This window comes from Oncorhynchus masou, chromosome 9, assembly GCF_036934945.1.
Source record: "Oncorhynchus masou masou isolate Uvic2021 chromosome 9, UVic_Omas_1.1, whole genome shotgun sequence".
Lineage (NCBI taxonomy): Eukaryota > Metazoa > Chordata > Actinopteri > Salmoniformes > Salmonidae > Oncorhynchus > Oncorhynchus masou.
The window spans coordinates 59,441,525-59,469,429 of NC_088220.1; the positions used below are offsets into that span (position 1 = coordinate 59,441,525).

The 27,905-nt window shown below is 44.7% G+C and overlaps 1 protein-coding gene across 5 annotated transcripts in view; it reads right to left on the reverse strand.

The window, feature by feature from the left end:
* LOC135546348 (neurobeachin-like) overlaps positions 1 to 26,589 on the reverse strand; it is a 334,302-nt gene extending 307,713 nt beyond the window's left edge. For all 5 annotated transcript variants that reach the window (XM_064974700.1, XM_064974698.1, XM_064974697.1 and 2 more), the window contains exon 1: positions 26,114 to 26,589. In XM_064974700.1, the coding sequence (XP_064830772.1) occupies positions 26,114 to 26,377 (264 nt within the window). In that variant the 5' untranslated portion in view covers positions 26,378 to 26,589. The remainder of the gene's footprint in view (positions 1 to 26,113) is intronic.
* Between the last annotated feature and the right edge of the window lie 1,316 nt (positions 26,590 to 27,905).

Here is a 27,905-nt window from a genome sequence, read left to right on the forward strand (position 1 = left end):
TCAACTGATGTCAGATTCCCTCTAGTCATTTGTGTGTCTTAAAACAGTGCGTTTAAAGCATCAGACAAGCTCAGTTTAAATGGTTGATTCGATTAAAACACATAGGATGTGTCCATATATGGAAAAATACAGACAACTCTCAGTCGACCAAGATTTCTTTTTTTTAGTGTGGGGCAGCCGTAGTAAAAAGGCTGGTTTATTTTCTTCACTAAACTGGAATAGTTATTATAATTATTATGCTAATCAATATTGCATGTTCATCAGACCTGCAATCCTGGCAGAAAATAAGAGCCAGCGTATGTCCCAAATGGCACCCTATTCCGTAATAGTGCTCTACTTTGATGTTAGACTACTCTCCCCATTGAGAGATGGCGACTAGTATGTTTACATTTTAGTCATATAGCAGATGCTCTTCTCCAGAGTGACTTAAGATAGCTAGGTGGGACAACCACATACGAGTCATAGTAAGTACCCTTTTCCTCAATAAAGTAGCTATCAGCAAAGTCAGAGCTAGCAAGGGGGAAAAAAGTCAAGTGCGAGTGAGTTCCCATAAGGTTTTTTGGGGGTGGGGGGGGGTGGGGGGTGTTGTGGGATTATTTAAGATACTCTTTGAAGAAGGTAGGTTTTCAGATGTTTTTGGAAGATGTGCAGGGACTTTGCTGTCCAGGCTTCAGGGGGAAGCTGGTTCCACCATTGGGGTGCCAGGGCAGAGAAGAGCTGGGCCTGGGCTGAGCGGAAGTTGCCCTTCTTTAGGGTTGGGAGGGCCAAGAGACCAGAGGTGGCACAACAGAACAGCACGGGTTGGGGTGTAGGGTTGGAGCAGAGCATGAAAGTAGGGAGGGACAGTTCCGTAGGCAAGTCCCATGTTCCTGTAGTGGATGTGAGCTTTGACTGGAAGCCAGTGAAGTGTGTAGAGGATCGGGCTGTCATGGAAGAACTTGAGAAGGTTGAACACCAGGTGGACTGCAACATTCTGGATAAGTTGCAGGGGTTTGATGGTACAAGCAGGGAGCCTAGCCAACAGCGAGTTGCAGTAGTCCAGATGGGAGATGATAAGTGTCTGGATTAGGACCTGCGCCGCTTCCTGTGTGAGGCAGGGGTCGTACTCTACGGATGTTGTAGAGCATGAACCTGCAGGAGCGAGTCACTGCATTGATGTTTGCAGAGAATGACAGGGTGTTGCCCAGGGTCCCGGTTAGGCCATTGTAAATAAGAATTTGTTTTTAACTGTAACGGCTTTCGTCTGGTGGAAGAGAAGCGGACCAAAATGCAGCGTGGTATCTTTGAGACATGTTTAATGATGAATGAAAAAACTAACTATACAAAACAACAGCCGGAACGGGAAAACCTATACAGCCTATCTGGTGACAACAAACACAGAGACAGGAACAATCACCCACGAAATACTCAAAGAATATGGCTGCCTAAATATGGTTCCCAATCAGAGACAACGATAATCACCTGACTCTGATTGAGAACCGCCTCAGGCAGCCATAGACTATGCTATACACCCCCAAGACAAAACACACCACAAAAAACCCATGTCACACCCTGGCCTGACCAAATAAATGAAGACAAACACAATATAATACGACCAGGGCGTGACATTAACTGACTTGCCTAGTTAAATAAATCATTAAAAGAGCCTGAGACGGTCAGCCCTAAGAGAGTGGCGAGCAGGATATGATGGTTCACGTTGTCGAAGGCAGCAGGCAGATCTGGGAGGATGAGAACAGAGGACAGAGTCAGCTTCAGCAGTGCGGAGAGCCTCCGTGAAACAGAGGAGAGCAGTCTCCGTTGCGTGACCAGCCTTGAAGACTGACTGGTTAGGGTCAAGAAGATTGTGCTTCTACACCTGCATTGCTTGCTCTTTGGGGTTTTAGGCTGGGTTTCTGTACAGCACTTTGAGATATCAGCTGATGTAAGAAGGGCTATATAAATACATTTGATCTGAGAGAGATAGCGAGAGAGTTGATCAGAGACAGCACACTCAAGTGTTTTGGAAATAAAAGAAAGAAGGAGTCTGTAGTTTGACGTCAGAGGGGTCAAGTGTTAGTTTGTTGAGGAGGGGAGCGACTCTGGCCATTTTGAAGTGAGATGGGACACAGCCAGTGGTCAGGGATGAGTTGGTGATGAAAGTGAGGAATGGGAGAAGGTCTCCAGAGATGGTCTGGAGAAGGGAGGAGGGGATGGGGTCGAGCAGGCCGGTTGTCGGATAGCCGTACCTCACTAGTCACAGGATTTCATCTGGAGGAGAGAGGGGGAAAAAAAGAGGTCACGGGTAGTTCTGTGTGAGTCGGACCAGGACTCAATAATAAGCTGAGTGAATGAGGAGCAGAAGTAGTCAATCTTATTTTCAAAGTGGTTGACAAAGTCATCCACAGAGAGGGAGGAGGGAAGGGGATGGGGTGGAGGTGGAGGAGTAAGGAAGGAGGAGCTCGCAATGAGTTCTGTTCTGTAAACTCACAATGAGTCACTCAGCCACGGAGCACGAGGGGAGGGCCGAGCCGGCCGGGAGGAAAGGGAACAGTGCAAGTCAAATGATGTAGAAAGGGAGGAGCGTCAGGAGGGAGAAGAATTTAGCAGAAGGAAGAGAGGATAAGATAGAAGAGAAGAGAGTAGCGAGAGAGAGGGTAGGGGCTGAGCGGGTAGGACTGGAAGAGAATTGGAGAGAAAAGGAAACAAAATAGTGATCAGAGACATGGAGGGGGGAGGGGGGGTTGCAATGAGATTAGTAAATTAACAGCCTCTAGTAAAGATTAAGTCAAGCCTGCCTTGTGAGTGGGAGGGGACTGGGAAAGGGAGAGGTCAAAAGAAAAGTGGAGAGAAATTCCATGCTGTCACTGTTTATCCACGTGTCAAGCTCATTGAGGAACTCTAAGAGGATCTGATGGGCGACATATGACAACATTGTTAAGCTTGAGTGGACAAGTGACAGTGATAGCATGGAATTCAAATGAGGAGATGAACAGGTAAGTGAAGGAGAAAAGAGAATATCTCTACTTAGGAGAAATGAGTAGCCCTGTGCCACCACTGCAACGACCAGATGCTCTGTTCTCTACGGTGATCCATGTCTCTGAGGCTGAGATGAACTCTGCGTTCTTGACCGCAGATTGGCAGTTCCAAATGCTGCCAGAGACGAGGAATTCCACATGGGTTGTGTGTACCAAGGGCTTCAGCCAAAGGGTGGGGAGTGTCAGGGAGAGGTGCAAACAGGTATAGAAACACACACATAGTTGCCAAAGCTACAAAAGAGCAAAATGAGATCTGAAAATAACTATGTAAGACACTCAAATGAGAGAGTGGTGTGGAGCCTTCTTCTCTTCCCTTCCCCGGAGAACTTCACAGAACAACTTGGCAGAACTGTCTTTGTTTTCGGCAACGGTCTTTGTTTTGCGTCGAGACTATAGCTGAGAAATCCGGGGAGACTAAATTACTAACACTAATTGCTAATTTCCTTGCAGAGGTAAAGAGCACACCTCCCGGGAACTAATAGTTGATTGCCGGGGAGAGGAGTGACCACTCCCCCTCCAATACAGTCACTGATTATGAAGACAACAACATTCACATATTGCCCCTCCCCCTTAATCCTAGTTGATGTGTCCACAATCATCTGCAAGTTGATATCAGTCACCAGTTCACGCACCAAGTAGGCTACTGGGAAGACAGGCAGCACTTAAAGTAGATGGCCCCGGCTAGCAAAAAGACAGCGCTAGAGAACATATATTTGAGTTCTAACAAATTATACTTACAGTATCACTTCTGGAGATATCAGGAGACCTCTAGCTATAGAATGAATAATTATAATCAGTATAATAGTCACTGCAGCCCCTACACTAGTGGATTCAATTAAATGAAAAAAAAAAAACAGAAGGCCGTATTTAAGGTCATTGCATTATAAACACAATATACACTGAGTGAACAAAACATTAAGAATGTTCTTTCCATGATATAGACTGACCAGGTGAATCCAGGTGAAAGCTATGATCCCTTATTGATGTCACTTGTTAAATCCACTTCAATCAGTGTAGATGAAGAGGAGGAGACAGGTTAAAGAAGGATTTTTAAGCCTTGAGACAATTGAGACATGGATTGTGTGTGTGTACGCCATTCCGAGGGTGAATGGGTAGGACAAAAGATTTAAGTGCCTTTGAACGGGGGATGGTATTAGGCAATGTTTCCGTCAAACATTTTCAGGCACTGAGCAAAATTTCAGGTCTGCCGAGCGCAAACTTGAACGTTGTGAAAATTCTGTGCATTTTTCAGCATGTGTTTACTGTGAACACTGAGGCTGTATCCACTTTCAGTTACAGTTAAGTGGCCAAGTAGGCTACTGTGGCTATTTGATCATAATGTACCATAAGAGTGGCCTTCCATAACAAACAATGGAGAAAATGTATCCCATAACATTTTAACATGGAAATAGCTGTTCTATCATTCAGCCTACAGTAGCAGCCAATGTGTGGTGTTCAATGAAGGCCTACATTCCATTAGACTTGAAAAAAGGTTTGTGCAGTAAGCTATACAGTAGGCCCAATGCATTATCACCACATACTGGCTTTGCTTGAATTGCCCTGCCAATGCATTGTTGTTCTGACCGTTTATATTCCCAAATTTGAGATATATGATCACACCGGTAATAGATCCGTTCTTGTATTACTTGTGAGGCACAGCTGAGTGAACATACATTTAAATCATGTTTTTTACTGTGCTGATGGTGCCTGCATCTGATGGTCAGTCTCAGCAGAGGGAGAAAGCAGCAGACTGAGGGTCTCAACATCCCTTCCTCTCTCCCTGTCCTCCACTGACACTGACCAAAAAGAGTTACCGTCTTCCAGCTGATGGCAAAAACTCGAGCCGCACTGCATTATTTCTGCCTCGTGCCAAATTCATGCTGTTACTCGTTTGAACAGAGAAAGTGAAATATTCCTCGATATTAAAAAATACCCAAGCCGCTAATAACAACAACGCAAGCCTATAGATACACTTTCCTACTCATTCATTATATATGCAGTGCTTGTTGTAGCACACATTTTATGGTTTATAAAAGTGTTGACAGTGCTGAGTAAGAACTTAAACATGAACTCACTCATAAAAAAACATCTATTTCCTGTATTCTTTGACAGTCTCTCTCTAGTCATTGTTTTAAACGTATTGAAATGTCATAGTATCAACTTTGCTGTCGCTTTCTTTCATGCCTGCTACGTTACTGCAGACACATCTGAGCCATCAGATTGGGCGCGCCGGAAATGTATATTTACCTTCAGACACATGAAATGGTTCAAAATGGCAACAGTTGCCTACCCGCCGCACAAGGCAGCTGAATCGGGTACCCCTACCACCAACAGCACAAGGCAGCTGAATCGGGTACACCTACCACCAACAGCACAAGGCAGCTGAATCGGGTACACCCACCACCAACAGCACAAGGCAGCTGAATCGGATACACCCACCACCAACAGCACAAGGCAGCTGAATCGGGTACACCTACCACCAACAGCACAAGGCAGCTGAATCGGATACACCTACCACCAACAGCACAAGGCAGCTGAATCGGGTACACCCACCACCAACAGCACAAGGCAGCTGAATCGGATACACCCACCACCAACAGCACAAGGCAGCTGAATCGGGTACACCTACCACCAACAGCACAAGGCAGCTGAATCGGATACACCTACCACCAACAGCACAAGGCAGCTGAATCGGATACACCCACCACCAACAGCACAAGGCAGCTGAATCGGGTACACCCACCACCAACAGCACAAGGCAGCTGAATCGGGTACACCCACCACCAACAGCTGAATCGGGTACACCCACCACCAACAGCACAAGGCAGCTGAATTGGGTACACCCACCACCAACAGCACAAGGCAGCTGAATTGGGTACACCCACCACCAACAGCACAAGGCAGCTGAATCGGGTACACCTACCACCAACAGCACAAGGCAGCTGAATCGGTACACCTGAACCACCAACAGCACAAGGCAGCTGAATCGGGTACACCCACCACCAACAGCACAAGGCAGCTGAATCGGGTACACCCACCACCAACAGCCTACACCAACCACCAACAGCACAAGGCAGCTGAATCGGGTACACCCACCACCAACAGCACAAGGCAGCTGAATCGGGTACACCTACCACCAACAGCACACCTGAATCGGGACACCCACCACCAACAGCACAAGGCAGCTGAATGATACACCTACCACCAACAGCACAAGGCAGCTGAATCGGATACACCCACCACCAACAGCACAAGGCAGCTGAATCGGGTACACCCACCACCAACAGCACAAGGCAGCTGAATCGGGTACACCTACCACCAACAGCACAAGGCAGCTGAATCGGGTACACCTACCACCAACAGCACAAGGCAGCTGAATCGGATACACCTACCACCAACAGCACAAGGCAGCTGAATCGGGTACACCTACCACCAACAGCACAAGGCAACTGAATCGGATACACCTACCACCAACAGCACAAGGCAGCTGAATCGGATACACCCACCACCAACAGCACAAGGCAGCTGAATACACCCACCACCAACAGCACAAGGCAGGAATACACCCACCACACAACAGCTGAATCGGGTACACCCACCACCAACAGCACCCACCACCAACAGCACAAGGCAGCTGAATTGGGTACACCCACCACCAACAGCACAAGGCAGCTGAATCGGGTACACCTACCACCAACAGCACAAGGCAGCTGAATCGGGTACACCCACCACCAACAGCACAAGGCAGCTGAATCGGGTACACCCACCACCAACAGCACAAGGCAGCTGAATCGGGTACACCTACCACCAACAGCACAAGGCAGCTGAATCGGGGACACCCACCACCAACAGCACAAGGCAGCTGAATCGGATACACCTACCACCAACAGCACAAGGCAACTGAATCGGATACACCTACCACCAACAGCACAAGGCAGCTGAATCGGATACACCCACCACCAACAGCACAAGGCAGCTGAATCGGGTACACCCACCACCAACAGCACAAGGCAGCTGAATCGGGTACACCCACCACCAACAGCTGAATCGGGTACACCCACCACCAACAGCACAAGGCAGCTGAATTGGGTACACCCACCACCAACAGCACAAGGCAGCTGAATCGGGTACACCTACCACCAACAGCACAAGGCAGCTGAATCGGGTACACCCACCACCAACAGCACAAGGCAGCTGAATCGGGTACACCCACCACCAACAGCACAAGGCAGCTGAATCGGGTACACCTACCACCAACAGCACAAGGCAGCTGAATCGGGGACACCCACCACCAACAGCACAAGGCAGCTGAATCGGATACACCTACCACCAACAGCACAAGGCAGCTGAATCGGATACACCCACCACCAACAGCACAAGGCAGCTGAATCGGGTACACCCACCACCAACAGCACAAGGCAGCTGAATCGGATACACCTACCACCAACAGCACAAGGCAGCTGAATCGGGTACACCCACCATCAACAGCACAAGGCAGCTGAATCGGATACACCCACCACCAACAGCACAAGGCAGCTGAATCGGGTACACCCACCACCAACAGCACAAGGCAGCTGAATCGGGTACACCCACCACCAACAGCTGAATCGGGTACACCTACCACGAACAGCACAAGGCAGCTGAATCGGGTACACCTACCACCAACAGCACAAGGCAGCTGAATCGGGTACACCTACCATGAACAGCACAAGGCAGCTGAATCGGGTACACCTACCACGAACAGCACAAGGCAGCTGAATCGGGTACACCCACCACCAACAGCACAAGGCAGCTGAATCGTACATCCCACCACCAACAGCACAAGGCAGCTGAATACACCACCACCAACAGCACAAGGCAGCTGAATCGGGTACACCTACCACCAACAGCACAAGGCAGCTGAATCTGAATCGGGTACACCTACCACCAACAGCACAAGGCAGCTGAATCGGGTACACCTACCACCAACAGCACAAGGCAGCTGAATCGGATACACCTCCCAACAGCACAACAGCTGAATCGGGTACACCTACCACCAACAGCACAAGGCAGCTGAATCGGTACACCTACCACCAACAGCACAAGGCAGCTGAATCGGATACACCTACCACCAACAGCACAAGGCAGCTGAATCGGGTACACCCACCACCAACAGCACAAGGCAGCTGAATCGGATACACCCACCACCAACAGCACAAGGCAGCTGAATCGGAATCATACACCCACCACCAACAGCACAAGGCAGCTGAATCGGGTACACCCACCACCAACAGCTGAATCGGATACACCTACCACCAACAGCACAAGGCAGCTGAATCGGATACACCCACCACCAACAGCACAAGGCAGCTGAATCGGGTACACCCACCACCAACAGCTGAATCGGGTACACCTACCACGAACAGCACAAGGCAGCTGAATCGGGTACACCTACCACGAACAGCACAAGGCAGCTGAATCGGGTACACCTACCACGAACAGCACAAGGCAGCTGAATCGGGTACACGTACCACGAACAGCACAAGGCAGCTGAATCGGGTACACCTACCACCAACAGCACAAGGCAGCTGAATCGGGTACATCCCACCACCAACAGCTGAATCGGGTACACCTACCACCAACAGCACAAGGCAGCTGAATAGGGTACACCTACCACGAACAGCACAAGGCAGCTGAATCGGGTACACCTACCACGAACAGCACAAGGCAGCTGAATCGGGTACACCCACCACCAACAGCACAAGGCAGCTGAATCGGGTACATCCCACCACCAACAGCACAAGACTAATAAAAATAATTAGGAACACAAGGCTTTACCAGTGGGTTTTTTTCAGAAATGTTTGGCGATTGACTAGGAATGCCCTGGAGATCCACCAGTAGATCGTAATCGACCGGTTGGTGACTGCTCTAGAAAGTTGAGTGAAATTCAATCTTGTGCGTCTCTCTCTGTGGGCTAATATTTGTTCTGCATGGCGGTCCCAGGGAGCTTTGCAGTGGTCTCGGGCTACTGCGAGGTGGGCAGTTTATTGGGCGCTTTGGTAGTAGGTGCCAGGCGCACTGGTTTGTGTCAAGAACCGCTACACTGCTGAGTTTTTCACGCTCAACAGTTTCCCATGTGAACCAATAATGGTCCACCATCCAAAGGACATCTAGCCAACTTGACACAACTGTGGAAATCATTGGAACGCTTTGTAGAGTCTATGCCCGACAAATTGGGCCTGTTGCGAGGGCTCAGGAAGGTGTGCTGAATGTTCTTGTATACTCAGTCTACATTTTATAAGACACACTCTCAGCCTTTTACATTTTGCATGAGCTACTAGCTAATGAATTTGTTAATAGAATGATATGTGTTTCTTGTTTTGATTCACTCAGAATAAAATTACATCCATGCACATGCAATTCTTCCACCAGATCTGAATAATAAAAACACTGAAGCTTTGTTGTTTAAACTTTCTCTCCCCCTCTCTTTCTCCTGGTGGCAGGACACACAACATGGCTTCAGCCAGTTAGGAGTTCTGCGTGTGCACGCACACACGCACGCACGCACACACACGCCTCCTCTCAGAGTCTGTTGATCCCCTCAGAGAGATGAGAGGAGACAGAATGGACAGCACAATGTTTTGTGTGTGTGTGTATATATATATATATATATAAATAAAAGTCCAGCCAACAGAGACACTGTGACAATAGAACACAAGGCAGTGAGACAAAGATGCCTGGATGGGAACATCCAATAGAACCAGAACCAGGCAGAGACTGTTCTCTATGATAACAGCAGCAGGCTTAAGACTAAGCCTCTGAAGAAAGATCTGGGCCCATATCCACAAAGGGTCTTAGAGTAGGAGTGCTGTTCTAGGATCTGTCCATACTATCTTTTTCATCAAGATCCATAAGTCAAAACTGATGCTAGATCAGCACTGCTACTCTGGGATGCTTTGTGGATACTGGGCTGCACAGCCAAGGGAAACACACACATGCATCATTTGAGATGCAAATAGCTAGCCACATTTTCAGGCTAATGCTGCTTTGGCTGCTTTGTGAGGCATCTTTCTAGTGTTTATGAATGCTCTATAAAGCCTTTATATCATAAGTTGTTTGTTTAAATGGGTTGTATTCACTGCAAATGCAGTAGATCAGTCCATAGGGCTTTGGTCATAAGTAATCCACTATATAGGGAATAGGATGCCATTAGGGACACAAACAACGATAACAGAATAGACTCATTGTGAAGCCAGACAGACCGACAGTTAAACTCAGGTCCCAGATAAGTTCCTCAGCTGGTTTCAGAATGCAGCTCCTTCCCTCAGCAGCCAGGGCCAAGCTGGCCAGACTCAAACACTTCCAACTGTCACTACAGATATTCTCATTGGCAGTTCAGGCACACATCAGAGTCCTGCAGGTGGTTGGAGCCAGGGCTGAACAGAACATTACTCAGCTGGGAGTCAGTCAGGAGAGGACACTCTGGGCTGGTGGAATGTGGGATGTTAATAGGCAGGGGTACATGATTTCAACTGTCATCAGGTCTGTGCTCTAGCCTTGTAGGGATATGGTTTCTTCTTTCTTTGTTCTTCTACTCTCTGTGAGAACAGGAGTGTGAGGCCAAGGACAGAAAGACAGTAGCTGAACAGAGAGACAGTAGCTGACCAATTTCAGTGTTCATAGTTTAACACACCCAAGTGAGGGATGTGTCAGACTTCCAGAACAGACAGACATACAGCAGATAGCAGGAACCTCTCCTGTGACATCAGTGACTGCATCCATATTCTTCATATCATCAAAAGTAGTGCACTATATAGGGAATAGTGTGCCATTTGGTATGCACTCTCTGTTGACTGGAGATGCTAACAATGTCCGCTGTTTACAATATGACAAGACGTTTCCTGATGAGACATACTTCCTATTGTCATTGGTAACATCAAGCTGACAGCGGGTAGGTGTGGCTAGGAGAGCCACTCAGTGTGTGACGGAAATGCCTCAGAGCAAGCCAGGGATGTGTCAATGCAGTTTGATGTTTCTGCAGAGAAGCCTCTGAACCATCCTAATATGGTCTGGTCCAACTCTGGTGCTCTGGGGATGAGAGAGAGAGGCCGTGCTGAACTGAACCTTTAATGCAGTTTTTCCCAACTCCAGTCCTCCAGTACCCCCAACAGCACACATTTTTCTTGTGGCCCCAGACAAGCACACCTGATTCAACTTGCCAACTAATTATCAAGGCCTCAATGAGTTGAAACAGGTGAGTTTGTCTCCAGGACTGTAGTTGGGAAACACTTTAACCTAAAGAAGACTTCTTTCCAGGCATATTTACTGCCTGTTCTCTGTTGCTACTCTACCCAATCTCCAGTCTGTAAGACGTGCTGTTACTCCAAGATCAACAGAGGTCAGACCATCAGATTGCGCATCCCAAATGACACCCTGCTACTTATATAGTGCACTACTTTTGACCAGGGCCCATAATGCTATGGTAAAAAGTTGTGCACTAATTAGGGAATAGAGTGCCATTTGGGATGCATAGAGAGCATCAGGCCAGCTGGCTTCCTGCCACCAGAAACACAGCTCTCTGGGGAGCAGTGGGAGAAACACAACCTGGGTTGAGTTATTCACCTGCAGCACTGCAGCTGCCACTACCACAAAACCCTAGCACACACACACACACACACGCACAGAAGCATCCACCATTTCTTTACTACGCTTCTTCAGTACAACGAGACCCACACTCTTAGAAAAAAAGGTGCTATCTAGAACCTAAAAGGGTTCTCTGGCTGTCCCCATTCGAGAACCCTTTGAAGAACCCTTGTTGGTTCCAAGTAGAACCGTTTTGGGTTCCAAGTAGAACCCTTTCAACAGAGGGTTCTACATGGAACCCAAAATGGTTCCACCTGAAACCAAAATGTTTTTTTTCTTTACCTGGAACCAAAAAGGGTTCTCCTGTGGGGGCAGCCAAAAAAAAACGTTTCGGAACCCTTGTTTCTAAGAGCGCAGAGACGATGCAGAGTGCAGACCTTCTTCACTGAGCCCTGAAGTAGGACACTATCATCAAACATATTCACGCCTCTCCAAAGATTGAGGGATTTTCTGTCAGAAGACTGGAAATGTGCAATGTTCATTTCAGCGTTGCAACAACAACAACCAAAACAATGAGACATGAACATTTCCACATGCAAAACGGATTGTCAAGATGAGAGAAAACATTGGTGCAAAATCCGTTTTCTCATCTCAGTCCCAACTGGCAAAGAATGAAACATGCTCCTAACACTGAAGGGCTATGGCACTGTTACAGACACTATGCTATAAGAAGTCTACAGCATTCAGAATTATAAATAATATAGAGTCACATACAGATGTAGGATCTTAATTTGAGCCAGTTTGTTACAGCAACAGGAAATGTGAATTATTATGTGGATTACAATGAATTAACATTTTTGTAGGGCAAATCAATTCATAGTGGAAATTCCACATTTTCTAAGCCTTTAAAAACTCAAATAAACTACATGTTTGTATTTCCTGTTGTGCAGGAAAATTCTCAGCAACAAAAAAGTGACCAGATTAAGATCCTACATCTGTAGCCTTGTTTCTCTCTTATATGCAACAACAGTATAAATCCTTATTATTTCTCTCTATGCTAGTTGAGTATATGTCCCAAATGGCACCCTATTACCTATGGGTCCTGGTCAAAGGTAGTGTGTATAGGGAATAGAGTGCCATTGGGGACGCATCTTGTGCCTTGCAGCTCAAAACAGAACAATAGGCAATAAGAGGATAAATAACCACAGGGCTGCCAAGCTGCCATCTTACATTTCTTTAATTAAACTATGGGAATGGAACATGTACAGTTGTCCATTACTCTCTCGTGAATATATGTATGAGCCACATATCTTAGTTAGAGGCAAGCTGGAATTAAAAGACACTGGAATCAGTGTCATAACACAGAAGTGTCTAAACAGACACGCCAGAACTACAGACGGACACAGAAGTATCTAAACAGACACACCAGAACTACAGACGGACACAGAAGTATCTAAACAGACACGCCAGAACTACAGACGGATACAGAAGTGTCTAAACAGACACGCCAGAACTACAGACGGACGGACAGACAGACAGAAAGACCGTCTATTCAAGTAAATAACATTTAGAACAAGTTAAGTTACAGCATTCAGAAAAACATACAAGGAGACATAGCAAAAACTATGGACAAGTCCTTAATTCAAAGAGTGATGGTAAAGTGTTACTGTGTGGAAACGAAACAAAGCATAATTATGTTATCATCCAGAGACATTCATTTATTTTCAAAGCTATAGAGCCCCACATTGAAGGTGTCATTATCCTTATAAAACCTAGCAGTCAAACAGGCACTTGGTTCCAATCGTTTTTCTACCATTCATTTTGCACGAGACAGTTGACAGAATTTCTCATCTAAAGCAATGTAATTTAATTTATGAATTACTACGTTTAGCTAACATTAGAAAGTTAATCCAGAGATTCTTGCCTTTGCCCGAGGTCAGTACAGGTGCATCAAAGACGGGACTGAGAGACTGAAAAACAGCTTCTATCTCAAGGCCATCAGACTGTTAAACAGCCATCACTAACACATAGAGGCTGCTGTCAACATACAGACTCAAATCACTCGCTACTTTGATAAACGGATTGAATAAATGTATCACTTGTCACTTTAAATAACGTCACTTTAATAATGTTTACATATCCTACATTACTCATCTCATATATATATATTGTATTTTATACCATCTGTTGCATCTTGCCTGTGCCGCACGGCAGTCGCACATCCATATATTTATATGTACATATTCTTATTCCTTCACCTTACATTGTGTGTATAAGGTAGTCGTTGTTAATTTGTTTGATTACTTATTAGAGATTACTGCACTGTCAGAACTAGAAGCACAAGCATTTTGCTACACTCGCATTAACATCTGCTAACCATGTGTATGTGACCAATACAATCTGATTTGAGAAAGGTGTTTAAAAAGGTAAAATGATCCTCCTCCTCACCTCGATCCCCACCCTCCCCCCAACCCAATGTGGTTGTCCCACCTATCTATCTAAGATGAATGCACTAACTGTAAGTCGCTCTGCTAAATGACTAAAATGTCAAGTGTGTTGGATATCATTCAAGTCTATTTATTATGCAGTTGAACATCAGTTGATATTACACAACAGGCTCTGTCAACAGAAAGACAATCTAAACGTCAGAATCCTCTCTGCCTGACATTCAAGATCTTTCTGAAGTCACTGCCTGCGTCCCAAATGGCACCCACATTTCCTATATTGAGCACTGTTTTGAATGGGTTAAAAGTTGTGCACTATATAGGGAATAGAGTGCCATTTGGAACACAGCCCTGGCTCTGAATAGAAGCTAACATTGAACCTCTCTCCTACCTACTTCTCAAATACTGATTCTTCAGAGTGATTGATCCTTCCCACTGAGCAAAAAATGGTTGCATCAATGTTGTTTCCATGTCATAATTTTTAAAAATCTATGTGATGAATTAGAATCAGCGTGGAAAAATTATTAGATTTGCAAAAAGTAATCAACATAAGGGAATGTTTTTGTATTTTTTGTTTTCTCCCAAATTTCACCCAATGACATGGTGAAATGTTTTGTTGATTTCACATTCAATTCACGTTAGTTGACAACTCAACCACATTTAAATCAAAACTAGATATTGAAATGACATCTTTCCCAGTGGGTTGTATTACTTAGACACTCTGTTAAACTATCCCAGCAGATACCCAAGTGTTGAAATTATTGGCTAATGTAAAAGTTTGTTTTCATCACTGTGGTGGGGAGTTGGAGTTTTTTTTAAATAAAATGTCTACAAAGAAGTATTACAAAAATGTACTGGTAAAAACACTTTGCCTGCGTCCCAACTGGCACCCTATTCCCTTATAGACATGGTGCAGCTTATCTCCCTCCTCCCCACCTCTCCTTCTGGAAGATGGCATGCAGCAGCCATATACTCACCCCCACCTTTCCTCCTGTCTTCTCCTCCTCTACACTCTTCCCGCTGCAAGACAGCAGCCAGCTGTGCCCCCATCTCATCCTCCAGAGCCCCGTATCACCCTCTCCTCCTCATGCTGCTCCTTTTCTCTCCTCCTCCAGCCAGCTGTACCCCTATCTCCTGTCCTCCTCTCCTCTTCCTACCAGCTTTGCTCCTGTTCCCCATTACCCAGAGCAGGGAGGCATGGACTACAGCCCTCTTATGCTAATGTTGTGAGGCAATGCCCACATAATGTTCCATCAGGATCATGCTAATGTAAGCAGCTGGCCAAAATCCCCAATCAGGAATTATTCAGTGTTACCACGCATGAATGAGAGAGAGAGACAGCAAAAATATCCTCAGTGTACAACATAAAACACCAAATAATGCATGCAGAGCAGAATTAGGCCGATACCCACTAATTATCAAAATCCAGAAAAGAGCCGTTAAATTCTACAACCACCTAAAAGGAATCGATTCCCAAACCTTCCGTAACAAAGCCATAACCTACAGAGAGATTATTATCTACTTCACTTGCTTTGGCAATGTTAAAATATGTTTCCCATGCCCATAAAGCCCTTAAATTGAAATTGAATTGGAGAGAGAGAATATCCTCCATGTACAACGTAAAACACCAAATAATGCATGCAGAGCAGAATTAGGCCGATACCCGCTAATTATCAAAATCCAGAAAAGAGCCGTTAAATTCTACAACCACCTAAAAGGAAGCGATTCCCAAACCTTCCATAACAAAGCCATCACCTACAGAGAGATTATCATCTACTTCACTTGCTTTGGCAATGTTAACATATTTTACCCATGCCAATAAAGCCCTTAAATTGAAATTGGAGGGAAGGAGGGAGGGAGGGAGGGAGGGAGGGAGGGAGGGAGGGAGGGAGGGAGGGAGGGAGGGAGGGAGGGAGGGAGGGGGAGGGGGGAGGGAGGGAGGGAGGGAGGGAGGGAGGGAGGGAGGGAGGGAGGGAGGGAGGGGGAGGGAGGGAGGTGGAGGGAGGGAGGTGGAGAGAGGGAGGGTGAGAGAGAGATCCATGGCCTTTGCGGTGGCTTGTGGCCCATCTCTTTAACAGCTCCTCTGGGCATTAGTGGTTTGTTTCCAGTGACATAGATACTTCATCCCAGACACAACAATACAGAGAGAACACAGAGAGACAACACAACACAGAGAGACATCACAGAGAGACAACACAGAGAGGCCAAAGCTACTGCCTGCCATCTCTACCATACTGGTTTTGTCTCAAATGGCACCCTATTCCATATATACAGCATTACTTTTGACCAGGGCCCTGGAAAAAGTTGTGCACTCTGTAAGGAATAGGGTGAAATTTGGGACGCAAGCACTGACTCCCACAGTAGCAAAGAGGAGCATAACAGTCAATAAAATAACATTGTATTGGTCACAGATGTTACTGCAGGTGTTGTGAAAATGCTTGTGTTCCTCGCTCCAACAGTGTAAGTATAGACTTCTCACTATAACTGAGACAAAACCTGGAGCATGGTATGTAAAGGGACTACAAATGACATCAATATAGAGAGCAGTTGGAATGAAAAGGCAGATCGCTACAGAGGAAGAGGTCTAAAATTAAACGGGCTTTGGTATATATTTTTTTTACACAAGAAAATGCTAAACAATGTGATCATAGTTGAAAAGGAAATTCACCCTTTTCAAATGATTATGGAATAAATGTTCATGTAAACAGAGAGTGTAAATAATGTAAACAAAATGTAAACATATGTAAACAAAGACTCCAGGCAGTTCTACTATGGAGGGAATAGGGTGCCATTTGGGACACAGTCTTACTGCTCTGCTCTGTCTCACCACCAGGCTGGTCTATGTTACTTCTGCCCCATCACACCAGCTGCATCGACCCAGGATTGATCCCTTCTGGACAAACAGGAGACTGCTCTGGGACAGACGAACAGCCAGATGATAGTGGAGGCCAAGGAGACACCCCCCTCCCCAGTTCCTCTGCTCATCTATTATGTATTTCCACTGTTATTGATTGTCCCTAGACAGCACAGACAGACTGTGGTTCCTAATTAAAAGGCTATACTGCTGGTTGCTATAGCCGTTCCTTTATTCCTAGTCAGTAGATTGTACAGGGTTGATGTGTGTTGTGAACAGGCCCAGCCCAGTGGCCTAAGGGCTCCAATGACGTGTTTCCACTTCAACCAACTGCTGGAGTTTAAAAACAATCAAACACACTCAGAGGGCCTGCTGGGTCTGGGTTTGTTGTTCAGAGTGAGTCCCAATGTGAGTCGAGATGGGTTCTGAAAATGAACAATATTTCTTAAGACTCACATTTCCCCAACCAAGACATGGTGAGAGAGGGAGATGTCTCTGTCCCAGAGTGCAAACAGCAGCAGTGTGGCAACATGGCTTTAACCCAGAGAAACTCAACCAGAGAAACTGGGACAACATGAATTTTAGATGCCTCCCGTGAAAAACAAAGAGAAGCATCTGATCTGAGCAGAAGGAGAAGGAGGAGGAGGGAAGTCTCCCAGAAGCCATCACCATTGAGCTGAGCTGAACAGAGAGCTGATGTTACTGTTAGTGGTAAATCAACCGCAACTCTCCTGATTGATACGAAGCTATTCCCTCTAGATCTGATACAACCACACATCTATAAATGATCTATATATCTACAGACGACCCACCACAGGACTGATGTAACAGTAGATGCAGTATTTTTTTATTTGTCAGCCAGCTTTTGGTCTTTGGAAAATAATTCATCTTTAGGAAAGTAACATGAAAGAGACATGCATACTGACAAAACATCTGTTTTCATCCAGAGATGTGAGGTCTGTTTCTTCACATCAGACCCTCCTATCTCTCTCAGGTTGTGTCCTAAATGACACCCTATTCCCGATATAGTGGACTACTTCTTGACGAGAACCCTGGTCAAAAGAAGTACACTATATAGGGAAAAGGGTGACAATTGAGATGCAATCACACTCACAGTCAGGCCCAGCCACTGGAAGAAGGGGGATGTTAATATGTGACATACCTTTGGCATGTTACATGTTGTAACCATTATTTTCTGGCAGTGTCATCAGAACCTCCAGAGTTGTCTACTTTCTGGGTGAAGAGCTGACACAAGCTGAAATACATCTGTCCATTCCTCAGACACATTCTAAATGTCCATATCATCAGGTAAATAACTTAATTCTACGAAGCTCAAACTCCACAAGCCAACAGGACAGAAGTCTCCCGGGCTGTAACGTGTGATCAACCCTGTCCTCATCAGACACCTCAATATGCCTTTTAATGGGAATTAAAAGATCACAGCCCAACTAAGTACATCCTGTAAATGTGTCTAAAGGTTTCAATCTGCCTCGGGCCAAAAACATCAACTACTCTTTTGGTGCGAGAAAATAAACTGCTTTTCTCAGCAAAATATTGGATTGTTTTTCTTCTGAGTACTGAGAAATAACCAGCAGCATGAAGCCCAAACAGGGACCTTGGTGTTCCATTGTGATTAGTTCCAGAGCGTTGCTCAATGAACATTTATGAGGGGATGCAGTGTTGGTTCTGAGGCTGGTTTTGTGTTTAGCCTGGGATCTGTCCAAATGGTTCCCATATTTCCTATATAATGCACTACTTTTGAACAGAGCCCTATGGGCCTTGTTCAAAAGTAGTGCACTATATAGGGAATAAGGTGCCATTTGGGACACAGTCATGGTATTTGATCTGTAATGCCGGTTAAAGGCTACTAATCCAGACAGGTATGTAGCGCTACAGGGGGCAGGGGCATTAGAAAGTTTCCTGTACTAAGCAGCATTATGACCCAGAAACGTCACAGATACAGACAGACCAGTGATGTCCCCCTAATGGAACCCTATTAATGTCACGGATTCCCCCGGTATTGCTGCTCATTCAATTCACCAGCTCTGGAGGTCTACGTCACCGCCTTCTAGACGTCACTGAACTGGATCATTGCCACCAACCCCGGACTGTCTCCATTAGATGGGTTGAATATTCTGTCACGTTGTATATTGCCAGGAGACAGGCGCAGGAATACGAAAATAGATATTTTTTATTTCTCTACCCAAAATCGTGTACGTCATGAACATGACGGGGACAAAGCCCAAAACAGACACGTACGTACGTATATACAGTAGGAAGAACAAGTATTTGATACACTGACGATTTTGCAAGGTTCTCCTACTTACAAAGCATGTAGAGGCCTGTAATTTTTATCATAGGTACACTTCGACTGTGAGAGACGGAATCTAAAACAAAAATCCAGAAAAATCACATTGTATGATTTTTAAGTTATTAATTTGCATTTTATTGCATGACATAAGTATTTGATACATCAGAAAAGCATTGTTATAGATGATGCAGTAGTCCTACAGTAAGAGTGTTTTAGATGATTCAGTAGGCCTACAGTAACAGTCTTATAGATGGTGCAGTAGACCGACAGTAATCGTGTTATAGATGATGCGGTAGGGCTACAGTAACAGTGTTACAGATGATGCGGTAGGCCTACTGTAACGGTGTTATAGATGATGCGGTAGGCCTACAGTGACAGTGTTATGATTCAGTAGTAGGCCTACAGTAACCGTTTTATAGATTCAGTAGTAGGCCTACAGTAACAGTGTTATAGATTCAGTAGTAGGCCTACAGTAAGCGTGTTATAGATTCAGTAGTAGGCCTACAGTAACAGTGTTATAGATTCAGTAGTAGGCCTACAGTAACCGTGTTATAGATTCAGTAGTAGGCCTACAGTAACCGTGTTATAGATTCAGTAGTAGGCCTACAGTAACCGTGTTATAAATTCAGTAGTAGGCCTACAGTGACCGTGTTATAGATTCAGTAGTAGGCCTACAGTAACCGTGTTATAGATTCAGTAGTAGGCCTACAGTAACCGTGTTATAGATTCAGTAGTAGGCCTACAGTAACCGTGTTATAGATTCAGTAGTAGGCCTACAGTAACCGTGTTATAGATTCAGTAGTAGGCCTACAGTGACCGTGTTATAGATTCAGTAGTAGGCCTACAGTAACCGTGTTATAGATTCAGTAGTAGGCCTACAGTAACCGTGTTATAGATTCAGTAGTAGGCCTACAGTAACCGTGTTATAGATTCAGTAGTAGGCCTACAGTAACAGTGTTATAGATTCAGTAGTAGGCCTACAGTAACCGTGTTATAGATTCAGTAGTAGGCCTACAGTAACCGTGTTATAGATTCAGTAGTAGGCCTACAGTAACCGTGTTATAGATTCAGTAGTAGGCCTACAGTAACCGTGTTATAGATTCAGTAGTAGGCCTACAGTAACCGTGTTATAGATTCAGTAGTAGGTCTACAGTAACTGTGTTATAGATTCAGCAGTTGGTCTACAGTAACCGTGTTATGAATTCAGTAGTGGACCTACAGCGACCGTGTTATTGAGGCTGTGAAGCCTAGCTGCATTAGTGTACCAGCTTCATTAATCTACTCAGCCCCAGGAGACCAGTCCCAGTGACCTTGCTGCTGCAGTAATATAAAAAGTGTGTTTGAAATGGCTCCCTATATGGAGAATAGCGTGCCATTTGGGATGCTGCCAACAACAGGCTCATATTCATAAGGACCGCTCATGCATTCAGTGTGTAAGCACTCAGTCTCAGTGTGAGTAAGGATTACTATTTCTCATCTTTATATTTTCCATGACTTCTAAATCAGTAATGTGGCTATACTCAGGCTACCGTTTGTCATAGTTTATGTCCTGTTGTCTAAACATGACAAAGCAGCGTGTGTGTCTGTGTGCTTGTGTGTCCGTTTAGGTTGTCATGCTGCAACATCTCAAGACATCAGTCAGGAAGTTAAAGCTTGGTCGCAAATGGGTCTTCCAAATGGACAATGACCCCAAGGATACTTCCAAAGTTGTGGCAAAATGGCTTAAGGACAACAAAGTCAAGCTATTGGAGTGGCCATCACAAAGCCCTGACCTCAATCCTATAGAAAATATGTGGGAAGAACTGAAAAAGTGTGTGTGAGCAAGGAGGTCTACAAACCTGACTCAGTTACACCAGCTCAGGAGGAACGGGCCAAAATTCACCCAACTTATTGTGGGAGGTTTGTGGAAGGCTACCCATAACGTTTGACCCAAGTTAAACAAATTAAAGGCAATGCTACCAAATACTAATTGAGCGTATGTAAACTTCTGACCCACTGGGAATGTGATGAAAGAAATACAAGCTGAAATAAATCATTCTCTCTACTATTATTCTGACATTTCACATTCTTAAAATAAAGTGGTGATCCTAACTGACCTAAGACAGGGACTTTTTACTAGGATTAAATGTCAAGAATTGTGAAAAACTGAGTTGAAATGTATTTCGCTAAGGTGTATGTAAACTTCTGACTTCAACTGTAAGTGAAAGAAATTGGTTATGAATATGTTTTACTGGTAATAGGGACATATCTAAATGCCAACAAAATAACTTTTGGTCAGTTTGGTGTGTGTGTATGTGTGTAACCATTATTTAACTTGGACAAGTCAGTTAATAAAAAAAGTATTATTTACAATTAGGCCTACCCAGGCCAAACCAGGACGACGCTGGGCCAATTGTGCGCCGCCCTATGGGACTCCCAATCATGGCCAAATGTGATACAGCCTGGATTCGAACCAGGGACTGTAGTGATGTCTCTTCCACTGAGATGCAGTGCCTTAGACCGCTGCGTCCATGTGTGTGTGTTAACTATTTAACTGTACTAGAATGACGTTAAAATTTTAAATATCGGTTATTGTTATCGGGTTTTTCGGCATGGAAAATATTGGGATATCGGTATCGGCCAAAATGTCATATCGGTGCATCACTAATCACAATGTTACTGTAGGCCTACTGCATCATCTATTAGTAGCAGCCTCTGATCCATCCATCACACTGTTACCATCCATCAGCCAGCCATCCACACTGTAAAACAGATGTGTGATATGAGGTATGGCAACATGCCAGCTGCCACCCAGAGACACCACCAGCCAGGCAGAATGGGGCTCTGCAGTAGCTGACCAGAATGTAGAAGGACTAGTTCTCTGACCATGTCAGTAATACCCAGACTATGGAAATGTCACTGTGCTGTGTACTGGTCCCTGATCTTAGCATTATTGGGTTTCAGAAAAGCACTTTATGGACATATTTACAGAGCTGCTGGGACAAACTACAGGTGAAGATCAACACAGGTTTTTTTTATTTAACTTGGTCCCAATACTCCCTCAATGTCATTCTGATCCCCCTGTGCTCATCCCCTCCACAGTCTTTACTTTGCCTCCACCCCAATGGACATGCATTTACTCATCACTGCTACAGTTGTTGTGATGTATATGGTGCTATTTCTATTTCTTTTGTTGTTTTTATTACCATTGTCATTATTTATTTAACTTAATCCTGCATGTTGGAGCTCGGAGACTAAGATATTCACTGTACCCTGCAATCACACCTGCAACCCTGTACATTATTAAACACTCTGAATCTGAATGTTGCTAAGTGAGAAAAAAAACTGATTTATCTCACCCTTCATTAAACAACTGAATTCTTGGGTCGTATTCACTAGAAAGCAAACGGAAGAAAACGGACCTGAACTTTTCCAATAAGAAACTATATTTTAGTTTGCAAAACTTTTCCCATTGTGAAACGGTGTGCACTAATGAATACAACCCTGCTGAATTAAACCCACCTGGAGGAGAGACTTCATTCATTATGACATGTTATCTTAAGTACAGCTTTCATCAGACTGGCTTCTATAGAGAAGATAAACGAGCTAACCAGGCTTAATGAGCTGAGATGAGGGACGGTGGCACCGTGGGGCAGGATACTGCCTTATAGCATCACAACACCGTGTAACAGCATCTGTCTGATAGGAGGTTCATTATTCTACTCCACGGGTCGGTCTACAGTTTGATGCGTCCGAACGGATGGATGATGTTGATCTGTCAAAGGTTTAGCACTTTCATACCCAGAAGTGGTGTTCCATCATTTGGTTTGCGTCCCAAATGGCACCCTATTCTCTATATACAGTAGTGCACTATGGAATAGGGTGCCATTTGGTACGGAGCCCTGGTCTACATCGATGGATGACCAACTCAAGTCGTCAGTCATATAGCCTAGTTATTCATACCGCTAGCTACAGTAGATGCAAAATGTCAGTCCCTATGTTCAGAATGCATGTTCACATAAAGATGAATCTCCGTGGCACGGTTTATACAAGGTTTTTACAGGGCCTCATATGATGGATCACTATGGTCGAGTTCCTTCCAAACTACAATGCAGACGCATGCCAGATCTTACAACGCCTGGATAGGTACAGTATTTTCAACATAACAGCTAACCACATCATATGATATCGCCATCTGATGCCCGACTGCATAATCGATGATGACGACGTAGCACGCAACCATTGGTTGATGCAATGCAGCGCCTGCACATCTAGTTGGGCAGGAACTTAACCTAAATCTCTCTTTTCCTTCTACTCCACCTCCTCCACATCTTCCTACTCCTCCTTTCATCCACTCATCATTGTCAACCTGATCCTACTTGACTCTGCTCTCTGTCTCTCCACGTCTCTCTCTCCATTGTTCTGTAATCAGACTGGTCTCTGTTCAGAGCCCTGACCCTCTGAATCATGAATTCATACACACAGGAGAGACACGATTAGCATTATATTAGCATTATGTTAAAATGTTCCCTCCATCCCACTGTCTCTCTCTGATTGAGACCGTGCTGCTACGGTATGTGTTCATCCAACCTCTAGTGAAGTATGTGGATATGAATCACAGACAGATACAGCGTCCCAAATAGCACCCTATTCTCTTTATAATACCCTGGTCAAAAGTAGCCCACTGTATAAAGAACAGGGTTCCATTTGGAATGCCTACTACGTTTCTACCCTGCCTGTGTCTGTTTTCCATTACAGCAGACACCGTTTTAGATTCCATTTTTTGCTGTTTAACAATCCCTAAATGAGTGTTATTCCATTAATTCTAGTTCTCATGCACTGTAGTTTGTCCTGCCTGATGAGATACGTGTTAATGGAACCATTAGTTAGAGGAGAGGAGACATTACTCAGAAATACATAGAATGTTCTCTGATACAGAACTGCTCATCATCATACGCCGCCAGGTATCCTAGTGGTAGGAGCGTTGGACTAGTAACCGATAGGTTGCAAGATGGAATCCCTGAGCTGACAAGGTAAAAATCTGTCGTTCTGCCCCTGAACAAGGCAGTTAACCCACTGTTCCCCGTTCCCCGGTAGGCCGCCATTGTAAATAAGAATTTGTTCTTAACTGACTTTCCTAGTTTAAATAAAAAGAACACACTGTTTCATCATACAGGGGCACATTAAAAATACACCTTCTGATATGCAGCACTAAAAACCATCAAATGAAACACAGTATGCTTCCCACATGTCACTCTATTACTATAGTGCACTATGTTTGACCATAGGGCTCTGGTCAAACATAGTGCACTATATAGGAAATAGGATGCCATTTGAGACTCAACTACAATTTCCACTTCCACAAGGAGTTGATGGATGATGGTTAATAAAGACAGATTTTCCATCCAACACATCTCTCTACAAATGAAAGCTATCATATGAAACAACTGTAGCCTATTAGGACTGATATTTCACCATTTACCCAGAAATATTAGACAGGAAGCCTAAGAGGCCAACTGGGAACTATTAGTGAAATATGATAATTGAATGGACTGGTTCCATCTTCATACCAACAATGGCTACCATACTATAGCTAACATTATGCTTGTGGCATCAGCCACAGTCAGGATTTACTGTTGCTACTAGCCTTCACTAGCAAATGTCCATCTAAAGTTATATATACACACTTCTATGTCAAATCAATCAATCAAATATATTTTATAAAGCCCTTTTGACATCGGCATCTATTGAAGATATTACGTTACTGTACTACAGAGGAATCTTCCCCATTGAAAATAATCACCATTGATTTAGTCTCAATTTCACACTAAGTGTTCAAGTTCAACTCCACTAAGCTGAAGCCTGTTGACAGATTGATCAATCTCCTGTAAACATTCATAACATGTCTCCAATCTGAGCTGCTGCCATCCCTGGGGTCCATGTGGTCATGATAATGGATTGTATTGTGGCAGTATTGTGGAAGACCTATGCTCACCACAGAGCAAAACGGTGAAGTAAGTCTATGAACATCATGGCATGAGTCTGCATCTGATTCAGAGGGGCTGTAGAGATGTGTCAATGTGCTGGGGCTAGCTGGTGTACTTCTGGTTCCCCTGGTGATGACAGAGCATACAGGTGGAATGGGTCTAGCAGCCAGACCACAGCAGCACACATCTCTTCCCCGCACCTACAGACAAACAGACACACTCACAAACAGACAGACACAAACAGACACACCCCACTGGGCACATCTAGTTTTGATTTACATTTGGTTGAGTTGTCAACTAATGTGAATTCAATGTGAAATCAACAACACATGTCACCATGTCATTGGATTTAGGTTAAAAAATGGAGTGAAAAAAATATCAAATGCTCTTCCATTGATGACTTTCTGCAAATTCAAATTCAATCAGAATTCCAGGTTGATTCAAAATCATCACTTTGATTTTGGGGGTTGAAATGATGTGGAAATGTCAATTCAACCAGTTTTTGCCCAGTGGGACACCTTCCGTGGTCCCATCCACCACCTCAGACCTGGGCACCGTGATGACCCTTCATGCCTCCTGTATCTGATCTGTGTGATTCTAAATATTGTAAATGCTCCTGCTATGTTAGTTGTCATCTTCAGAGGATGAAGTGTAGCCTAACAAGCACAAACTCAACTGAGGAAACAGTGTCACTCTCCATAAGAGAGTTCGGAGTAATGCCTCAATCCCTAATAAGAATGAACCCCATCTCTAATAACACCCTATCTGTAATGTCTAGTTACAGGGTCTCTAGACTACAATGTCAGACCTGTACAGAACAGAACACATGCAGCCAGTCATCGAATCACCCGCTGAGACCGTTACCCTTTACTATGGCGCTACAATGTAGCGCTCTGTGCGTGTTGAGGATGTTGTGTTACATGTGCGAGATGCTGTGGCTGAAATAGCCTATATTTCCTTACCAGGTTGAGCACAGTCTCCACGATATCCCTGTTGCTAACCTCCCCCACCTGGATCAGTCCGATCAGAACCGCGAATTTCATCTTGATATTCCGGATGGGAACCTGCGGGTTGATCATCCCGGCCGGTAGAACCATAGAGCCCGAGCCAGATACCATTATTTCCCCAGTACCAGAGCCCCCCGGCTGCCCATGACCCGCTGGGATTTGTCGGTCAGAAAGCGACAAAGCACCCGGCATCTTCGCCGCCGGCCTCTCGCTTGTCATGTCCTTTCAACCAGATCGATGTCACCTGTTTTAATCGCTGTTCAACTGCATCAATTGAATATGAGAAAAAATTGTATATTCTGGAACAGCCTGGCGAAAAAGAAACCCCTTTACCGGTTACATCCACTCTCTCTGCCGTGCGCGAATAGGAACTGCAATCTGGTAGTAATTTATTGAGGGTAGAACGAGCCGTGTCCTTCCCATCACGCAGACGTCTTCTGGTAATCTAGACAGAGTGAACCTGAACAGCGCGGCAGCCGCTGCAGGGTCTCTAGGCTACTGCTCTGCCGCTCTCCGTCATGTTGCCGCCCCCTGCCTGCGGCAAGAAGCGCATCAAGCCTGCATGCAGACAAACTAAAGTAAGATAACCACTCTAAAAAAACCTTGAACTGAGTAATTGGTGAATGGGTTGTAACCTTAGGAAAGAATACTTTAAAGGGATTCAACAAAGCCTTTACAGTTGAATTGATTGTGAATCAGTCCATCTTTGTGGTTGTATGGCTATCTATGCTGAATGTATCAAAGCAGGAGCCAAGTAGCCAATAGAAGGGAGGAAAAGGTTACTCAAAAGCTTTATGGGGTTTTAGTGAAAGAGCCAGTTACACAATAGAGAAAGCACCTTATTAAAGCTTAGATTGTGAAAACTTGGATGGCAGTTTGAAGAATTGTTAGGTAGCCTAAATACAAGTGGCACGCTATTCCCATTATAGTGCACTATAGGGCTCTGGTCAAAAGTGCACTATAAAGGGAATAGAGTGCCGTTTGGGACTCATCCCCTGAGTTATATGAGTGCTACAATGGGAGGACACTACTCTACTCACTACTCTAACATGTCCTTTTACTTCCAGACAGCTTCACTGTGGTAGGTGACTCATTCTATGGAACAATTTAACCATCACTGGACCAAATGTTGGAAGTGAAAAAAGACTCAATTACTGTACCTTTTCTGTTTTAATTTAAATCTATTTAATTTAAATCATTATTGAATCTAAACCGTGTGGGGAAACAAATCTCTTTTTAATTGCAGCTCAAGACAATAAATAATTCAAATTAATCAAACCGTATTCCACACACACGCACACGCACACGCACACACACACACACACACACACACACACACACACACACACACACACACACACACACACACACACCAGGGTAAGGCTGTCTACTTGTCTTTTATTTAATTATGTAAATAGGACTCCTGGTGTCTCTTCAGCACGTTGAACAGTCTGTAGATGTGAAAGTGACCTTGAAGAGTCATCCTGCAGAACCATAGAAGAATAGACTGAACAGAAAGAACAGGTTTGGGGGAAGTTATTAAATATATGTCCCCAATGGCACCTAATTCCCTATACAGTGCACTTCTTTGGACCAGGGCCCATAGGGCTCTGGTCAAAAGTAGTGTACTATGTAGGGAATAGGGGCCACTTGAGATGGGATCCTGGTCAAAGTAATGCACTATATAGGGAATAGTATGCCAATTGGGATGCTAAATAAATCTAACCTTCAGCATATCTTCTGTTTG